At 40.7% G+C, this 21,362-nt stretch overlaps 1 protein-coding gene across 50 annotated transcripts in view; it reads left to right on the top strand.

Annotated features, from left to right (window-relative positions):
* Positions 1-21,362, top strand: part of PRKN (parkin RBR E3 ubiquitin protein ligase) — a 1,227,412-nt gene that overhangs the window by 512,185 nt on the left and 693,865 nt on the right. For 32 of the 50 annotated variants that reach the window (XR_015133424.1, XR_015133426.1, XR_015133425.1 and 29 more), the window contains one exon: positions 5,576-5,731. The exons of the other annotated variants lie outside the window; for them this stretch is intronic. Coding sequence is in view for 27 of the 32 variants with exons in the window: in XM_086318619.1 (XP_086174745.1) it covers positions 5,576-5,731 (156 nt within the window). In the remaining 5 variants the exon portion in view is untranslated. The remainder of the gene's footprint in view (positions 1-5,575; positions 5,732-21,362) is intronic. 50 annotated transcript variants of the gene reach the window in all.

The raw sequence follows: 21,362 nt of genomic DNA, 5'->3' as shown, positions 1-21,362 counted from the left end.
GCTTCACAGACTTAAACACTGCTATGTCCCTTTCTCAGTCAGGGAATAGGAGCTACCACTGGGTTTTCAGAGAGTGAATTTACTGTAGGGAATTAGTTGTAAGGAGAGAGGATCCCTGCAAGAGGATGCTGCCATGCCTGGTGTTAGGGGATCAAAGGCAATAGATTGGGTTTATCAGAACTAAGAAGCTCTCAAAACTGGGGTTCAGATCTCTGAAAGGGCAAGGGTGAGGCTGGTCCCCATTGTTTAGAAGAAGCTACTTGCTGGGAAGTACAGCTGGGGTGGGAGGAAGTGCTGCTGCTGGAGGAAGCTTCCCCTGGTGGCTCCGTGCTCACCGAACATCACCCGAAGAGCATGAAGGAAGCTGCTCCCCTGTCCTCCTGTGTGCCTGTCCCCTGCTGGCACCTTCCTTTGCATAATCTAGCCAGAATCCAGCTGGTAAAGGGGTCTGATTAACTTTGTATGTCAAACCCCAGCCAAAGCGTTAGAGAATGGAGAAAGATGGCGGATTTGGAATTGAGAAATGCTAGTTCATCATCCCTATAGCACGCCCTTCAGTTACACATCGTGCATACGCAACCTTTTACACGTGTATTCGAAGTGCAGTGAATACTTCATAACTACACCTAGCAAGGAAGGCCATTCTTATAAGTGTATACAAGGGCTGTCTTAGCCTCCCCTGCAAAATGGAAGACACAAGTTCCAACAGTCACATTACTCTTATCTGTGAGGTGCTAATCCCTTTATTAGTTTATTCCTAATTCCTAAAGATATGTGTATATATATTATATATATACATATATCATGTATATATTTATATTAAAAATAAGTTGTAAGGTTAACCATAAAGATAACTACAGGGAATAAGGAAGGAGGAAAAGAAAGTTATTATTACATATACATACGAATATCCATACACACACACGTGTGTGTGTGTGTATATATATATATATATATAGAGAGAGAGAGAGAGAGAGAGAGAGAACTTCATACAGTTCTCAATTCTGTAACTGGTGATGAGAATTTCAACATCTTTTTTATCTGTTATGCATCCTATTTATCCTTTTCCCTCATTAATAATCTCAGTTTGTAGGATTTAAAAAAAAAAATTATTTTATAGGGTGACACACATCTGCATTCCTGACGGCTCTAAATACAGAAATCTTCATTGGATTGCCATAGTTTTTAGGAGCTTTCACTCTGGAGCATGGAAATACTAAGAGGTACCATTGAAAACCCTCGTATATCACATCGATTTCCTGCCATCATCAGGGTGCACTAACCACCCTTAGGACGCTGCTCCAGCCAACACAATACCCCCTCTTTTTTCCCCTGTTAATTCAACGTTTGTGGAACTCTAACTGGCCAGGTCACATTCTTAACTGTTAGTGTGTGTAACTGTTTTTGTGTTTTCTGGTGGAAACCCTGCTGTCCTTGGTCCTTTCAAACCAGCAGAGCCGGAAGCGGGGAAGATGGAATTAGGCATTCTGTGGTGGAAACCCTGCTCTCCAGCGTCCTTTCAAACCAGCAGAGCCGGAGGCGGGCAAGACGGAATCAGGCATTCTGAGAGCGGGTACTAGGCGCAGGTCTGAATACGGCCACACCCACTCTCCTGCCTTGAGTCTGCGCCTGAGTTTTCTGGATCTTACAGAGTATATGCAGGAGGTCTCTCAGACAGCACCCCAGCCCCTCAATCCTTGTCACCAGCTGGGTCTAGTCACCATTCTAACAAGAGGGCTGCCTCTGGGTGAGATGCGACAGTGATATGAGAGAAGTCAACGGGCACGGCTCATTGCCACACTCCCTGCACAGGGACGCGAGTTCAGTGTTCAGAAGCTAGGTGTGTGAGCACCGTGCAGTCCCTAGGACGTTTTTGGATGGTGGTGCTGTTAGAAACACAGTGGACAGGAAAGACACTTTGGATTTGGTAAACCAATTTGATTCAAAGGCAATAATTTTCAGCAGAGGTGTGTTTCCCTTACTGCAGTCATGCTGTTAGATGGTGCAAGATGCTTCAAAGAGTTTTAGAAGAATATTCACTGTGACTGATGGTAAGAAGCATCTGTATCTTTCTTAGAAGCTTTATGGTGAGTGCCTTCAGTGGTCACGTCCTTGCTGTCCTTGCCTCTGATGGTAGGAATGATGATGACAAAGACTATGTGATCAAATGGATGGGGCACTTTGAGAAGAATCACGACTTCAGGGTGTGTTCAAAAGACCAAAGAACTTCTGTGTTGATGTAAAAAACTAAAAGAAGGGTTTTTGTGATTTTTCTTTTTTTTATTTTTTCCCCTTGAAGCTGTGGGGCTGACTTACAGAAAATCAAATCCAAAATCACATAGAATTGCGACAGGTTACAGAATTACAACTAAGTTCACAGACTCTTCTCATCTTTATGTGAAAGGTAGAGCATTGATTAGAAAGACACTGGACCCTGAGACTTGAAGCAGATCAAATAGGTAGATTCAGACAAAGCCAATGGTGAACTCTCCAATCTGTCTGATGTCTCCATGCCAGTGACCACAGCCCTTCCGCCTTCTCTGCCTTGCTGGCTTGAAGAAGTGGCTGCTGTGGGTTCCGTAGTGGGGCCAAATAAACTGGTTCTAGGAATGCCAACAGAATCCAGATGCTGGAGACAACAGCAGCCCTGTGACAAAGAACGACTCCTGGGACACTTCTGCTCATGTCATATCGCTGACACAAACAGCAAGGCAAGCCGGCAGGGATGAGAAGGGCTCCATCCTTCTCTCACATGCCAGACTCCCCCACGTGTCTCTACAGACAGGATCTAGCAAAAGCCAATCAGCAAAGGAGCTTGGGAAATAAGCTTTCAGAGTTCCATCCCTCCCACCATCGATAGCTTAGTGTAGAAGGGTGAGTAGGACGTTGAGAAAAAAAATTTAAAAATGCCCAAATGCCTGATGGGCTTGCCAGCTGTTGTGGAAGACCATAGGTTGGAAGCTCATCCACAGCACTTCCCCGATGGTCCCACTCACCTTAATTAAAATCCTGTAGCTGTTGTTTAGTCCCTCAGTCGTATCCGACTGTTTTGTGACCTCATGAACTGTAGCCCTCCAGGCTCTCCTGTCCATGGGATTTTCCAGGCAAGATTACTGGAGTGAGTTGCCATTTCCGCCTCCAGGGTATCTTCCTGACTCAGGCACCAAGCCCACTTTTGTGAGTTGGCAGGCAGGATTCTTTACTGCTGGGCGACTAGGGAAGCCCACAAAATCCTATAGACTTTGTGCTGATTTGAGGATCACTGGTCTCATCCTGCCATGCGTTTGGATAATGAGCACCCACGTTACATTTTCTCATAATAGATACAGCACCTTCCCTTTCTTCCTGAGGAAGCAGTCTAAGAGCAAAGAGGACTTTTCCCCCGGGCTCTACCAGAATGCATGGCAACTTTGTTAGAGAGAAAAATATTCCTTCCCATCTGAAGTAAGATAGCTGCCTCGGGTTCTACCATAATGTCTGTCTGCTTAATTCGATTCACTTTCCTTTTCTCATTCCGTTACCTAGATAGACATATTTCATCTCATGTAGCCAGTTTGAAAGTGTGTGTTCTTGGTCACAAATGTATTGGATGAAGTGTGGGTGGAATAAAATTACGACTTTGGGGAAGCAGCTCTCTGTGCGCTCTAGGCTGGCAGTATGTCGAGAAGGGCATCATCCTTGTGTTCAAAGGACAGGTTATCTCCGTGTGTGTGATGCTAATGCAAAGTGCCAAGGGGATCATAGGCTTTTTTTTTTTTTGCACTAAAATTCATGGATTGCCTCATAAATGAAGAAAACAATTAAATACGCTTTTGGTTGTGGTTGGTTTTATTTGCTTCTAAAGGGCACATGTTAATGATGTTGTTTTTGAGTCATTTATCATGGACCACTCCAAGGTCAGGACCCCAGAGTGTACTGCCTTCCCTTGGCATTTACTTAGGAACCACAATGCCATTTATAGTTGCCATCCATTTACAAAAGTGAAACAAACACACTTGTACATAATTAATAGTGAAAATGAGGTGAAGCGTTTAATAAAAAAAAAAAATGCAGTATGTTCCAACCTGAAATGTTTACTACTTTCTAACGTGAACATACAGGTTTTCATAATTTGAAGTTTAAGCATTTTTGTAAAGAACTTTTCATTTCTATCATTTGATACCAGACTCAAAAACACAATCAGCAGCATTTTCTCTAGCAAAGTTAAATATAGTGTGATAGGTCACCCTGACTTATTGTGCTTCCAAGAAGCGAGGTAATGGGGATGTTGACTGGGGTGGCATTGCTCTCTTCATGCTCGGCTATGAGTTTCTGCTCCTTGGATAGAGGTTTGTTGCTGTTTAGGTGCTGTCCTGTCCCACTCTTTGAGACCTCATGGACTGCAGCACGCCAGGCTCCTCTGTCCTACACTATGTCCTGGAGTTTGCTCAAGTTCATGTCCATTGAGTTGGTGATGCCATCCAGCCATCTCATCCTCTGTTGTCCCCTTCTCCTCCTGCCCTCAGTCTTTCCCAGCATCAGGGTCTTTTCCACTGAGTCAGCTCTTCGTATCAGATGGCCAAAGTATTGGAGCTTCAGCTTCAGCATCAGTCCTTCCAGTGAAAATTCAGGACTGATTTCCTTTAGGATGGACTGGTTGGATCTCCTTGCAGTCCAAGGGACTCTCAAGAGTCCTCCAGCCCCACAGTTCAGTCCAACTCTCACATCCATACATGACTACTGGAAAAAGTATTCTTGCCTGGAGAATCCCATGGACAGAGGAGCCTGGCCAGCTACAGTCTGTGGGGTTGCAAAGAGTCGGACGTGACTGAAGCGACTTAGCACACACTCAGGATAGAGGTCAGTGGTACTTACTGACCACTTACAGAATGGAGCCTGTGTTGGGATTGCTCTCTGAGGCCCTTGTTCAGACTGCCCGACACGAGTGTGAATGGATGAAGCTGCAAATGACAGATAAATCAGAGCGTTCCAACAAAGTCTCAGATGTTCCAGGGCCAGGGTAGGGCATGGCAAGATTTTGGGTGATCTTTTTATGGGAAAAATTTATCAATTCAACTCAATTTTCCCATGTGTTGAGAAAGACTTGATTCAGAAGTCTTTGGACCTTTCTCACAGTCTCTGCCGAATTTTACATTGCCTGTAAGTCACACGCCCTTGGTAAGGGGAAGGGCTGCAGTGTGCATGTCTGTAAGACTTTGAACCCTAGTAACGAGAATGCCAACTAGAGGGCATGCTTGTAACAGGCTGCCGGGAATCTCCTCCTGAATATAAGTCTTGTTTGAAATCACATAACTTTCTAGCATAGCCTGATGCAAAGCCATTTACGTGTCAATGTAGAGATTTAGAATCACTCTTCACCATGGATTTTTAAGCCCCGCCTTCTCTCTCTCTTTCTACTCTAAGGAACATTTTCTTTGCCTGCTTTGTGTTGGTGATTTAGAGTGGTTTTTATGTCATCATGAATTACCACTGCTTTCCCTCGGTGATTTACATTTTTGTGTGTTGCTCAGAAATTATCCTGTGCGGTTTGATGAAACACACTCCATGGATCTGAAACCGCCTTCTTGCCTTTTAGGTCGTGAGCTCTAGAATGGACACTGCTCCTCAGCTTCTTACAGTGCCTCCATTCCTGCCGCTCGTGTGCAGAGTAAAAGCCCCATGCCTGGATGTGCACTTCTTTGATCTGTGCAGCCTGTGGTCGTTTTATTTTCCCACGCCCGCCACATTTCAGGTATATTGCACTACTCAGAGCTCTCCTGCACCCCCCACCCCCCAGCACTCCTTCACTGCCGGCGCACCTCTCTACAGTCTCATTTCTGTCAATCAGCTGCTGCTGTCTGTTTCCCAGTCTCTGTCTGACTAGACTGTGAGCACTGTGCAGGGTATTTATTCCGAGGATTTTCAGTAATGCATGGTCCTTCAGGGGGCACAGCACACACTCAGTCTCCATGTGTAGGATAAATACACCCATGAACTTGTGAACACCCTCTGCATGGTAAACAGTTACCAGGTTGGACTGGATCAGACTGCAGAGGGTACACCAGAGGGAACCTGTGCGACAAGGACTCAAGTTCCAAGGACTTGGTGTTTACTTGCACACGCCTCCGTGGTCTCTTCTCTTTCCTAATAAGTTCCTTCTCACGAGAATCATGATGCAGAAATCAATCCACAATTTAAAGCCACACATAGCAATAAGAGTGTGAGATTAGAAGCACCCCAAGTAGGAATTGTTTTCTTGCTGTGATCAATGGATTCCTCACAAGCTTTTCCATGGATTCAATTAAATAAGCCACAGACTAACAGATCCTTATTTGACCGGCAGTTTATTAATCAAATTATTCTACTTAGAATGGATTAAAACTGTTAAGCCAAGTACATGAGAATACTTGGTGATTATTCTCTCAATATTATATATCTATTGATGTAACTTGCACTAAGCATAGTATGTCAGTCATGAAAATTTGCTGAAGGACACATTTAATCTACTGTTCAGGAGGGGTTGTAATTTTTCTAAATTCCTCTTTATATTTTTTAAAATATAAGAAGTGAGCAGTGGCCCTGTAAATTGTGAAGTAGTTTTTTAAAGAGACAGGAAGTAAAAATAACTCTTAAATCTCAGTGGCAAAAAGACGCTGTGGAACGTGTATTTAACACACTAAAGAGATTTTTACTGGAATAAATCTCCTTAGCTAGTGCTGGTTATATATGTAGTACCAAAGGACTTTTGATTTTAACAAGATTACCCACCGTGAAAACTGGGAATGGGGTGTCTTCCTGAATCCACTTTATCTCATCTCAGAAGCCATCTTCATACTCGTCTCATTACAAGTATCCCTGTATTTCTATCTTTCAACATCTCTCTCAACTAACACTTAGAAAATATTCAGAAATCTCATTTAAATTGTTTATAATGACTAACACATTAGTTAACAATCCTAAGGTATTTTAAAGACGCAAATATTTAGATACAATAAAGAAACATTTGTAATTGACATTTAGTCATTAAATCAAAACTCAGTGATTAAACCATACACATGTCCTCACACGTACACACACATATAAATAAAATCGACATGTGTCTCAAATCATATTGTACTCGCTCTCCATATACTATACGCACTCTCCCTCCAGTGACTGCAATGTGTGTCTTCCTTTTTAGATGGAAAATAATTGAAGTGATGTGAGGTGCTTAAGAAAATTCCCTTCTCCTCTCTTGTTTAATAACATAAATTCTGATAAATGGCATCCTGGATCATAATGTTGACTTTACGGGAAAGGAGACATTACCTTCTAATGAAAAATCGGCTGTGAATGAATCATTCATAATTTCCTTGATAATCATTTACACTTGACTGCATTTTATAATGTTGAACAGAATGTAATCACGCTTGATGACCTTTAAGCATTCTTTTAAATTGGGTATTTCTAAATGCAGTTTCTGCTCAATAAATACATGATATTTCATATGGCTTAATACCTGGAAACAGTTCAGTACATATGACGTAATTTCATCCTCTGCTTTTATAGGAAGATGTCATATTATCATCCTCAAATTAACTCTAAGCCTGCTAGTATATTTTTCATTTATTTTAAATCATGAAAACAGTGAGTCAGTTCTTGAGAGACATATACCAAGGATAGCATGATAAGTGCAGTGAAAGACCTCCCAGCTATCCTTAAGGTGCTGATAGTTCAGACGGGAGGGACACAGATCCAGAGCAGGCCTTATCCTCTAGTGATGGCACTCAAGTATATTTAGTATATTATGCCATAAATACCATTTCTTTATTGTATTTAAATATTTGCATCTTTAAAATACCTTAGGATTGTTAACTAACGTGTTAGTCATTATAAACAATTTAAATGAGATTTCTGAATATTTTCTAAGTGTTAGTTGAGAAAGATGTTGAGAGATAGAAATACAGGGATACTTGTAATGAGACGAGTATGAAGATGGCTTCTGAGATGAGATAAAGTGGACTCAGGAAGACACCCCATTCCCAGCTTTCACAGTGGGTAATCTTGTTAAAATCAAAAGTCCTTTGGTACTACATATATGAAGTACTTCCATAGGGCACTGTGTTAGGCCAAAAGGCCGGTGAAAGTGAAAGTGTTGGTCATTCAGTCATGTCTGACCGAAGCCCGCCAGGCTCCCCGTCCATGGAATTCTCCAGGCAAGGATACTGACGTGGGTACCATTCCCGTCTCCAAGGGACCTTCCCGACCCAGGGATGGAGCCCACGTCTCCTGCATTGCAGGTGGATTCTTTACCAAAGCGCCATGTGGGAAACCCGATTACCTGCAAAGCATGCCTCATCTGACATTCTGCATACACCCACCAGGGAAGCACAAAGTAAACTTAAGTTCCTTCATGGCTGAAAATGGTTCTGCCTGTTTTATATGCAGTGTTTGAATAAGAATCTTAAAAAATGGCCTGAAAAAATCAGGGATTCTTTGTGGAAAGCATTCTAGTAAGTAAGGAGACATGAATACTCTTTAAATTTTCTTTTTTTCATAGTGAATCTCCTCCGCAAAATTAGACTGGAATATCATTTTCCACATGAAACAATTTCGTCTAAAAGAATGTCACCACAATATTTCGTCTAACATTGGATATATAAATGGATTTTGAATGTTAAGTGCTGTTTGATGGACACAAATACCATTCAAGTTTTCACATCACCTATTCAAATTTTCCAGCATAGAAATATGCTTAGTGTTAGTACAGTATGATATAGATCAAAGTATTGAGGGTGTTAAATTGAGATAAACTATTTGGATTAAAAATCAGAAAATTGGCTTAGACTCGCAGGTCTCTCATAATGTCTTGGCTACTAATGTTGTGAATGACTTTAAAAGCTCATTTTGATTCTCTATATTGGGAACACAGTTTCTACTTTCAGACACATTGGAAAGAACTTTGGATTCAAACATTTGGCAGTAGATTTTTATTGAGGTTATGAAAGTAAGACTGTGAGGCATCAGTGGAACTAGCTAAAATGTGAAAAATCCAATTGCCCAGATGCTTTGCATATTGAAAAGTGATTTCCTTAATTCAATCAACAGAAACTTCTGGTTATTTTTCTTCCTTCTTTCTCTCCCACAGAAATGTTCTCTATTTTTTTTTAAATTGTAAAACTATTGAAAAATTGAGGAACTAGTATAGGCACCATATTTCTGCCCCCAAATCCACACACAGACATGAGATAAATGGCATATTTGTAAGAGTGTACATACACACACGCACACACACACACATATATTTTATCAATTTATTTGAAATTTGCAGATGTCATACTATTTTTCTTCTAATATCTCAGCATGTATCCCTCTAATCTAAAGTCTCACATCTCACATCATTACTATAATATCCATGAAATTTAATATTGATTTAGTGTTATTTTTTAATATGCAGCCCATGAGCAGATGACCACCTTTGTCCCCCACATGCCCTTTATGGCTGTTTTGTTTTCCTCTTCCTGGTTAAGGCAAGGATTGCTCTTGGTCATCCTGTCATGTCAGGCCATCTCATATTCCTTGAGTCGTCACTGTATCATAACTTTCTGCCATTTCTTGTCTTCCACCACCTCTGCCTGACATTGTAAAGACTTCAGGCCAGTTGTCTTTTGGAATGCCCCACAACCTGGATTTTTCCTGAGGTTCTTCCCCGTGATCCTATCACAGTCAGAGTAAATGGCAAGTTGGTGTGTACAGTTCCTAGATGGTGTGTAAGTCACCTTGCATCTCGTCCGCGGGCACACATCTTATCTTTTGATACTAGTGATGCTGAGTTTCATCATCTGGGAACACGACGTCCATCATATATCTTCCTTGTGAAGGCAACCTTTCCCTGGAGTAATTAGCACATAAAAAAGGGGAGGGTGCTACTTTGAGATCATGTGAATGTCTTATTCCCCAACAGGTTTCGAAGGATCCATTGATATTCCTGTTCAAGTCAATGTTGCATTTTGTGACTGCAAGTAGAAAGAGGCTTGGTTTTATTATTTTTCCATTTACTCTGTCACATCATTCTTGAAAGAAGTAAGTGGCCAGCAGCAGTCTGTTACACCAGCCTCTGCATATTTTTGATATATCCCCATCAGTCTTTGAAAACGTCCTGGTTCTTAAGCACAGGGTGTTGCAGGCTCATCTTTGATTATCTGAGTCCTCGAATGCAGGTGTTAGGTGTCCACGTTACTACAGATGTCTTTGCTTCTCGAATGTTTCAGTAAATGATACACTGGCACATGTGTACACATGTCCTTTCACCAGTTCTTCCAGACGATGCTGATTCAAATCCAGCACCGCAGAATTCTCCATCACCGTTCTCTCTTCAGTATCTGTATCTATCCTCTTCCATGGGGAGAAACCCCATTACTGGAGACATTGATATATCACGTCATTTATTTTATTCCATAGTTCACACTGAATGTTGAGCACCAAAGAATTGATGCTTTTGAACTGTGGTGTTGGAGAAGACTCTTGAGAGTCCCTTGGACTGCAAGGGATATCCAACTAGTCCATCCTAAAGAAGATCAGTCCTGGGTGTTCTTTGGAAGGACTGATGCTGAGGCTGAAACTCCAATACTTTGGCCACCTCATGCGAAGAGTTGACTCACTGGGAAAGACCCTGATGCTGGGAGGGATTGGGGGCAGGAGGAGAAGGGGATGACAGAGGATGAGATGGCTGGATGGCATCACCGACTTGATGCACATGAGTTTGGGTGAACTCAAGGAGTTGGTGATAGACAGGGAAGCCTGGCGTGCTGTGATTCATGGGGTCACAAAGAGTCAGACACAACTGAATGACTGAACTGAACTGAACTGATAGTTCACACAACTGAGTTTCAAAATTACTCAACCCACAGCATTACTAACCACAAAGTTACGAACAGATTTCAGCATATTGTTAAAGAAACCTCAAGGATATATGTTAAGAGTTCTAGATTTGTCAAGTGTCTCACAGTCCATAATCAGTATGTGATGCTAATTGGTTGTGACAGGGGAAAGAATCCTTGATTTTGGTCCGGGGATATTGTATAAGCTTAAGGTCTGGAGTAATGTACAACCTAAAATTATAGCAGCAGCACAGAGGAACACAGTTTGACTCATGAACAGCTGAGAACGCAGTAAATAACGAAAAAGCAATCATTCTGTGAGGGCTTTGGGGATATTGCAAAGTGTTTAATGGATGGCATCTGTAGAGATGAATAAACCTAGCTGAGGCAGCTCTTTGTGCTAATACTTCATACTATAAATAATAAATAGAGGGGTTCTAATTTTATCTTCTAGTTTCTCTCTAAAAGTTAGTAAAAACAACCAAACAAGGAAGCAGCCTCTTTGGTGAGTCTAATGGGCTCAACTCCTTCTTTCTCCAGCCGGTAGCTTTCCCTTTGTTATCCAGAGTCGTTGGTTCCCCTGGGACCTTCCTGCCCACGTCACTCTCCCCAGGACCGCCTGTGGCCTCACTCATTGCATCTTGTTCGAAATCCTGAATTTCTGGAAGTGCAGGCTTTCATCACGTGCTATTGCTAAGGCAGGTCATGCTTTCTGACAAGTTCTGTGAAATATCTCTTTCCTGAGGATGGCTTTTACTTGTGTATTTTCATAGCTTTGCCATGATGGTTGATGTCTAGTCTTATGCTGGGTCAGAGCGTGAAGACGTACTACTCAGCTGTGCCTCAGTTTGATTGTTTAATTGAAGTACAGTTGATTTCCAGTGTTTCGAGTGAACAGCAAAGAGATTTAGTTATACATATGTTTTTTTTTTTTTTCAGATTCTTTTCCATTATAGTTATTTTAAGGTGTTGGCTCTAATCCCCTGTCTATGCAGCAGGCCCTGGTGGTGTATCTGTTTTGTGTACAGCAGTGCCTGTGTTGGTAAAAGTTCCCATAGTGCTGAAAAGTGCCCTCCATCCCCCTGTGTCACTGCATTAACTATCCTGCCTGGATGCTTTGGCTTAAATTTAATCCCTTTTATCCTCAGAATTGAATTACCTTTTTAATATAACATACATAGTACTTAGCAATCTGCAGACTCCATTATAAATACGTATTTTAAATCCCCTGATTGGAGTTCCTGCTACATTCTGGCTTTTGTTGCTATTGTTTATCTCGGTTGGTAGAAAACACTGACGCTTCATGAAATGTGTGTTGGGCTAAGAAGAGGGTTAACAAACGAGTCTTGGACTTGGATCTTAAATGCTATTGGATTTTAACTTCAAATAAGGTTACAGGAAGATCCCCTGGAGGATATCATGGCAACCCACTCCAGTATTCCTGCCTGGAGAATCCCATGGACAGAGGAGCCTGACGGGCTACGCTCTATAGGGTTGCAAACAACTGGACACGAGTGATGTGACTGAGCACGCCCAAAGGTTATAGACCAGACCCTTCTTTGAAAACAGCTGGGCACAGAGAAAGGGAACTGTTTATCTGTTGGAAAGTTGGACAGTCCCCTGAGGGTCAGGGGATTGCCGTCTTTTGTAGACACCCACGGCTTCGCAGTTTTGCCAATAACTTCACAAACAAATGTGCCTAAGGCTGGTTTCTAGCAACAGGAAATAAGAAAATATAAAAGGATTCAATTGAGGGCACTTTAGAAATATAAGGGCAGCTGTTTACAAAGGCTTGTGGCTCTCCAGGTCAGCATTATCCTGTTGATGACTCAGTCGTGCTTTTCTCTGTGACATCAGAAATTCCACTGTCCTCTCAACGTTAGCATTTATTTATAAAATAATCCCTTTGAGGTACAATATTTTATTTTTAAGCAAAGAATCTCCATGCCCACCATAGACACATGTCTGAAACGCTTCTCCAATCCCCAGGTGAAACTTAGATGTATCACAAAGGTGAAAAGACAGTGATCACAGGCATGGAGCTATATCGAGAATGTGAGTGCTTTTCTTTCCGTGAACTTCAATAGTGTCAGCGTGCTTCCCAAATTATATCTCATTCAGGTCTCCTGTATGATTTGTGCAAACTTCCAGAAAAAATTAGGTTGGCATGCTGAACTCCTCCTAAGTAAAATGAAGAAATAAATGAGGGAAGTCTATTATTAAAAATATTTTTTAAAATAGATTTTAATGAGATTGAAAATGTTTAGAGTGTTTCAAACTTTAGTCGTATTAACATTTAAAATACTTTTAGTTAATACATGCTTTCTTACTTTCTTCAAAAAAAAAAAAAATCTGACTCTCATGCTTCAGTTCTGTTCCCCAGAGTTAGCCACTTATAAACATTTAAAAAATATATTTCCTTTGAGGAATATAATCATGAAGGAATTGTGTGTGGACTTAATAGCCTTTACTATGCCTATTTACTCACCATCTTGAATGTAAAACTCAGCATACTTACTCTGTGCCGAGCCTCTTCTCTCACTCCATTTCTGTTGTTTAGCCAACCTTCCACAATATTAACTGGGATCTTCTAGGGATAGGAGAAGCAGCATAGTCTCTGCCTTGTTGGAACTTTCACATGTTAAGCCAGATAACAGCCCATCTTCAGTTATTTGATATAATACTAAAGTGCATTATTACTTTCAATAACATAATTTAACCTTTATTTATCCAGCAATCTTGTATAATATCCACCAAGTATTTTCTAAAAGAAGGGAATGTATATGTCTCCATTTTTTAATTCTTCCCTTTTTTCCCCTCCTCCTAAGTTCAGTCAGCCCTATCCTTATGATTCCATTAACAGGGCTTATAAGATTGGTATTGCATTCTTTCACCATAGTGAAGCTTTCCATGTGTTGCCGATAAGTTGATTTAAAAAAAAATCTAAAACAAATAAACCTTAATTACCTTGTACCAACTATGTCATATGATTAGATCCATAAGGAGGACATCATATTCTAATTATATTCTCAACCTGTACCAGCCAATAATGTTCCAAATGTGAAAGTCAATAAAAGATACAAATTAACTAAAAAAATCTGTCATATTTTATATTGTTTTGTACTTGATTCATGCCTTTATTTTATTACTTTCTATTTTTCTCAGAGAGGTTGGCTTTCATTTTTCTTATTGATGAAAGTAACATGACTTCATATTGTGATTAAGAAAGTTTTGTTATTAATCACAGAATTTGTTGTCATCGAAGGTACTTTCTCGTTGAGGACGTTCTTCATGAACTAATTGGATTTCCTGTTCTAATTCACATCTGTTACTTTCTGTAGACTCCTCTGTCAGTTCATTGTTTGGTTTATTTTATTTTGTTTTCTATGTTCCCCACTTTTATGACTTTTAAAAAATGTTTTGCTTTGTACGTCTTTAGGTAAGTATTTACCTACTCTAATGATTAGGTTTGTGAGTCAACTTCACTAAGCTGAGCGATGCCCAGAGAGATGGTAAAGCATTATTTCTGGGTGTGTTTGGGAGGTGTTTCTGGAAAAACTAGGCTTTGGATCAGTAGACTGAGTAAAGAGGATCACCCTCACAAAGCAGGTGTGGATATCATTCAGTCAGTTGAGGGCAGGAGAAGATGCGTGTCCCAGCTCAGAGAGTGAGGAGATCTGCCTTTTCTCTACTAATTAGATGAATCATGTTACTTCTTAATTTAGCTTCCATTTAAAAAACAAGCGAAACTTTGTTTTTATTCCTCTCTCTTCATCTATGTCCTCTGAGTTTTGGAAATATTCATAACTTTATCTCTTAGATCCTTATCCCTGGCAGAATGGAAATGGAGCAGCAACACCAGTGTCAGCTGGGAGCTTGTCAGAAATTCAGTCTCAGAGTCCACCCTAGACCTACTGTCTAAAACTCTGCATTTTAACCACAAGTCCTGGTCATTCACATGCACACCAGAGTTTGAGAAGCACTGGTCCGTCCCTTGACTCATTCACTCTATTGAACAATTCTTTTATTAATATAGCTATTTCCATTATATAGGAACTTTTTCTCTAATTGCTTTCTTTGCACCCGAACAATCTTTGTAATGATTTATCCTTTATTGCTAAGTATGCAAATCAACTTTTTTTTTTTTAATTTTGTTCTTGCTGTTGTTTTTCATTCTCTCAGTTGTGTCCAACTCTTTGCAAACCCATGGACTGCAGCACTGCAGGCTTCCCTGTCCTTCTCTGTCTCCTGGAGTTTGCTCAAACTCATGCCCTTTGAGTCGGTGATGCCATCCAACCATCTCATCCTCTGTCACTCCATCTACTCTTGCCTTCAATCTTTCCCAGCATCAGGGTCTTTCCCAATGAGTCAGCTCTTCGCATCAGGTGGCCAAAGTATTGGAGATTCAGCTTCAGTATCAGTTCTTCCAGTGAATATTCAGGGTTGATTTCCTTTAGAATTGATTGGTTTGATCTCCTGGCAATCCAAGTGACTCTCCTGAGTCTTCTCCAACACCACATTTCAAAAGCATTAGTTCTTTAGCTCCCAGCCTTCTTTATGGTCCAACTTTCACATCTGTACATGACTACTGGAAAAACCATAGCTTTGACTATATGCATCTTTGTCTGCAATGTAATGTCTCTGCTTTTTAATATGCTGTCTAGGTTTCTATATAGACCTATAGCAAAATCTTAAATCGACATTGTAAGGGTGGAAATTAAGAAAGACTAGCCTCCCGTCGTCCTAAGAGGAGTTCTTTGGTTTCACATTTGGGTGGGTGCCCTAGATGTTGTAGGCTCTCTTCTGATGCTGAGATGCTGAGATCTGCCTTACACTGCTGAATGGACTAAGAACGTGAAGAAATAGAAACAGAAAACTGTGTAGCTTTAGCTGAGTCAAGAGAGTGAGCTGCCTTTAAGAGTTTTTGAAGCTTTGTGGTATGCTCTATATTCAAGGCTACACACAGCTCCCTGTTTACCTGTTATCAACTAAAAGTGTATTTGGAGGAAAGCTAGTGCCCTGGTGAATCTAGAAATTGGCTAGATATGGAAGCTACTGGAGGATGGAAGATTGCCTTGGATACATTTCAGCATATCAAATGAAGGGAGAAAATATCTCTCAGTTACTCCTATTTAAAATGTTTTATACTGCTATCTACCTATCTACATGAGAGAAATGTCCAAATGTCACCCTAACCTTACATAGACTAATCTTCCTTCTGCTCTTTGCTGCCATGAATTAAGAAGCCAGCAAGACAGGAAATGAAATCTATAATGAACTCGTGGTAAATTTGTTATCTGCCGAAGATACAGGGAAGTTTTCCCTTCTCTCCTCATTAATCAGAAGCAAGCAACACAGAAAAATATAAAAATAAGCCTCCAAAAAACTTGAGCTGCTGGCTTATGTAGAGGCTGCCAGTGCTATAATTGAGAGGGCTGACAGCGTGTAAATAAGTAGTTTTCTATGTAGACACCGCTGTTTAAACACATATTTCCATAGTGACATCCAACAGAGATATGGTAAAATAAGTAGAAGACAAATCTGATTCTAAGGAATATAATGTGATAAGCACAAAGCAGGCAAATGTGATGTGTGTTATGCTATTTTTGCTAAATAGATCATTGGTATGACTTCATATCCAAGGCCCACTGGTCTGCTATTAGCCCATGCGTCATCTGCCCGTGGCAAACAAGTTATTTATCCTGAGAAAGGATATGTGTTTTGAAGTCTTTATCTGGCACTCATATGATTACTATTTCCTTTATAATTAAAAAGGAACCTCCTTATTTTATGGCCTTGATAAGTTTGTTCTTTCAATACCGGGAGTGTTTGTTGCATTGTTTTCAGTCAAAAATATTAGTGCTGAACATAAAGTGGTTCTGTATCTTCATCGTATGGTGCAAATCTCGATTTATATTTCTCTCTTCAATCCAGAAATCTCATTAAAGCAAGCAGAAATAAATTACATCAAGCTAAATTTGAGAAGGTGTCTTCTCCAATACGCCAGGGGACCTTCCCGACTGAGGGACTGAACCCGAGTCTCCTGCATCTCATGCACTGGCAGGTGGATTCTTTACCACTGAGTCCCGTGGGAAGGTTATTTTATTACCATTAGTTTTTACTGTTTGCCTATATGCAAATTTATACAGGCCCCAAACTTCTATTTTGATAGTTGTCATTTCAGTTGAGGTATTTGCACTAGGAATTAATTGGATTAGTAATGAATAAAATTATTGGATAAATAATTTTTGTACTTAATAAATAAAAATATTTTTAATTAAAAAATTTTTTAATGTATAAACAAAATTCGTACTTAACTCTGGACGCTTCATTGTCATTTTATATTGGATGCACAGTTTTTTTCTTTCCTTTCTGAACACTTCACAGCCAGAATGAATGCTCGGTAGACATTTGTGCTGGGCACGGAGGGGGGAGCCACGTGACTCAGAGCAGAAGTTCAGGGCCCAAGCAAGAGAGGAGGCGCAGGAGCAGACCTGGGATGTCCCGGGGGTGCCTGCAGCCTGCCCACGGTGGCGAGGACACCTGCACAGCTTGGTACTGCAGTGACATGGTGCGGGGCCCAGTGGAGGTGGGCCAGGCGTCTCCGTGTGCGTGTGGCGGGGATTCGCCTCCCGTGGGAGATGCGAGCCCAGCAATTTGAGAAGTTCTCTTGTGAGGGGGATCCAGCTGTCGTGGGAAGGCGGAGCCTGAGCAGGGTGAGGGGCGGCCTGGCTGCGGGTGTCAGAGTCCAAGTGGTGAGAGGGCTTCTGGCTGCACGATGGGGGACTGTAGCAAAGAGAGGAACTGGCCAGATAACCAGACGCATGAAGGGGATGTTCCTGTCCATCTGAGAGCAGAGCTCCAAAAAGGATGAGGAAAGAAAAGGACATGCAAAGAAGTTGGACTGGAATTTGGGTTATTGGTGCGAATTCATAATGTTAGTATGAAGAGGTGTAGAAATACAGTTAAAATTGCTGTATGTGTGTGTAGTGTGTGTGTGTGTTGCGCATCTATTCCCTAGCTCAGTCTGCCAAGAGGCCCTTAAAGAAATGATGCCTGAGGGGCAACAAGCATGCAGCTCAGTCTTGGCTTCTAAACCCATGTTTTTCTACAAAAAAATGAACAGAGCTGCTTCCATCACTGAGGAAGGTTTAAAAAGATCATATTGTCAGAAGGCAAGGAGGTCCCTCAAAAATGATGCAGCTACATGAACAAAGTAAAGGAACTAACTTGTCCAGCTGGCCAAACCTGGGACAATTTGAAGCATCCTATTAATGATGGTAACTGAGTGACTATAACCCATGCAATGAAATAGGAATCTGTCAGCCTGTGCTGAATACATTGAGAGTGTAATAAGGAACAGAAATTCAAAATACCTGCCTATAAAATACTAATTACAAAGAATTCCTTTGCAGTGAAGCTGACGTTGGCAGATAACTGCCTTAAACACGTCCAAGGGACCGTCCTCAGTGATGGGAACATTGGATCCACGTGCCTCCTGATGGTGCAGGGGAAGGACCCAGCATGCCTTTGGTGATATTCCTGCCAAAGACACGTACCCGGAATCATGCAGAAACAGCAGACGGATCCAAATGACAAACATTCTATAAAATAACTGTCGTGTCATCTTCAAAAATTCCACAGTGTGATAGTCATGCAAAACCCAGGAATGGCGCCAGACTAAAGTATCTGAAGAGATGAGACGTGACAGCAAAACATGCTGTGTGATTTTAGCTGGGTTTTTCTTTTTTAGTATAAAGGGCATAATTGGGACGGTTTAAATGAGGCCTGAGGATTAAATGATAGTAATGTGACCATGTTAATTTGGATGAGTGGATTATGATTAGACAGGAGAATGCTTGTTTGTAGAAAATATACACCATATGATAGAGCATCATGTCAGCAGCTTACTCTCAAGAAATAGATCTTTGACTCCGACTTACATTTTAAGTTTGAGGTGTTTCAAAAAATGTGTGCATGTAACACACACAGTCAATTAAACGTTTCAAAAAGCATTACCCCATTGCCTGATTTATGCCAGGAATCAAAATTAAGGACATTAGAAGTGATGTTGTAAAATTAAAAATACTCAGAATCATTGGTGTTATGCATTCCTAGGTCCTGAACAACTATTTCTCCAAAGAGGAACACATTTCTGTGAAAAGACTGCCTCTGAATAAAAGGGGTTTAACTTATTGCAGTATGCAATTTAATTAAGTTACAAAGAAATTACAAGTTTAACGAAAGTGGTCATGCAGGATAAAGCCCATATTTTTCTACGCTTTAGAATAATCTTAAATGCACTAGAGAGGGCAAGGTCACGATCATCACCATGATGTTGTACATGACTGCCAGTGGCCGGAAGTGACTCAGGGGAGACTTTGGACTGAATTTAAAGTATAGACTCAAATTTCAATTGTACCACAGTTGAAAGTGGCATGGAAAAAAATGTATTCTACCAGCAATTTTATTTCTTTTAAGGAGGGTTCTGGACATGCTATTGTTTAACACCTCCGAAATCCAACAAGCTTTTATTAAAAATATCATACATTATAAAACGTATGAAAAACTGTGTGAACATATGAAAGAATGATAAAATGTGTGCTTGGAATCATGCATGTTTAAAAATGTGAACTGTAAGAGAAACAAGATAAATCATGGTTTTGGTTCTGCTCTCAAAGATATCCTTCCCAATGAGAAGGGTGCAAAATCAGAATTACGGAAGATTTAAAACTCATTCCTTCAGTGGTTCTCAAACAACATTTCCCATAATATATTTGCTTTGACTATTTTAAATAAACGTCTCAGAGAGTTTACAGGAGAGCACCACCGACCCTTGTATTGACAGCGAGATGCTTTTACAATCAGATGCACCTGTCCTTGAGGTGAAATCTGCTTGATTCAAGGTAATAGACCAAGTTACATAGCTGACCTGTACCCTTCTAACTGATGGTGTCTTTCTTAGAGGGGGAAGAGGGTGCACAGAGCTTATCAGAAAGATGTTGAAGAGAAGGGAAATGTGTATCTGTATACTCCTGCAAATTGATTCGTAAATACTCGAGAAGAAAGTTCAGGAATTGCCGCTTCTGAGTTTCTTTCTCCGTAAGGAGAAGGATGCTGGATCTGCTGACAGAAGCAAGGAAGAGGAAGCTCAGCTCATAATTTGAAGATATTTACACCTTTGCTAGTCTCTTTTATGGCACAAAGGCATTAGTGGGAGTGACAGGAACAAGTTATGAACCATTTACTTAGGCTATCTGGAAGGATTTAATCTCGGGGGGGTCGCGGAGTTGAGTACCCTCTGCGAATTGGAGTTCCTGTGATAGGCCCTATCTGTGGGCCTGGCGGCCAGAGATAAGAGTTTAAGTCCAGCTGGAATTAGAAGCAGCAGAATGAGCTGGAATGCAGGACTGTAAACCTTTTGGCTCAAATCGTGAAATGCCTCCGGATAGCAGTTCAAATCTCTCCGTGGACTTTCGGCTTTGAGAGCCAAGCTCGAGACACACGTTAGTATCAAGGACGTGTCCACAGTGCACACAGCAAATTGAGCTCTGTACAGTGCATTCCACACTTATTATCAATCTTGTGTTCCTAGAAAAAAAAGGAGCCTTTTCCCCCTTCATCAGCATTCATATGTTTGTATTTTTTTAAAGAAGACCAGGAACAATGTTTGGGAAGTCAGTGATTTTGAAAACTGTGAGGTAAATTCTATGTAACTTGTATGGAGAAGGAAATGGCAACCCACTCCAGTGTTCTTGCCTGGAGAATCCCAGGGACGGGGGAGCCTCGTGGGCTGCCGTCTATGGGGCTGCACAGAGTCAGACATGACTGAAGTGACTTAGCAGCAGCAGCAGCAGCACCTTATCAGAGACAGAAGTTGTAAAAGCGTGAAATAGTGAACAGCCTGATAATACTGTATTTTTTTATTTGCACGTGCCCATTTAGTTACTAAAACTGTATTTCTTGAAAATATGGAATGTAACTACATATGTATGTTTATTTACTATCTGGTATCATAAGACCATATTAGCAAAATAATAATATATACGTTAATAGAATGGTATAAACTTACAATAAGTATTGGAACTTAATTACAAGCCTATATTTTTATAATAGTCATATACCATGATTGTTCCTTAATCGAAACAACATTTTTTTATTTAAACTGATAATATGTAATATACATGACCTTTTTTTTTTCTATCCATAAAGTTAAACAAAATATAGTATGTAGTGTAAATAGCAGATTTGAACATACCTGCATTTTGTATTTTCAGTGAAGATGAATTCTTTGTCTGACCTGGGTACTTCTAAGAAAGCATAAAACTATAAATGTCTGCAGAGAGTTCAGACTGCATTAAACTTGCCTTGCAGTTTTCATTTTAATGAAAAAAGTTCTTCAGGAAGCAAGGACTTTGAGCAGATCAATCACTTCGTAGGTCCCCTGACCCCAGACTTTTTCACACTTTCTATATTCTAATAATTCTAGCTTGATGGTGTTCTATGTGCATCTGATGGTTTTGA

This window comes from Bos grunniens, chromosome 9 (genome assembly GCF_055505025.1).
Source record: "Bos grunniens cultivar Pamir isolate PY7600 chromosome 9, Bosgru_T2T1.0, whole genome shotgun sequence".
Taxonomy (NCBI): Eukaryota; Metazoa; Chordata; class Mammalia; order Artiodactyla; family Bovidae; genus Bos; species Bos grunniens.
Note: the sequence above shows the minus strand (reverse complement) of the source record. Positions and strands in the feature narration are given on the sequence as shown.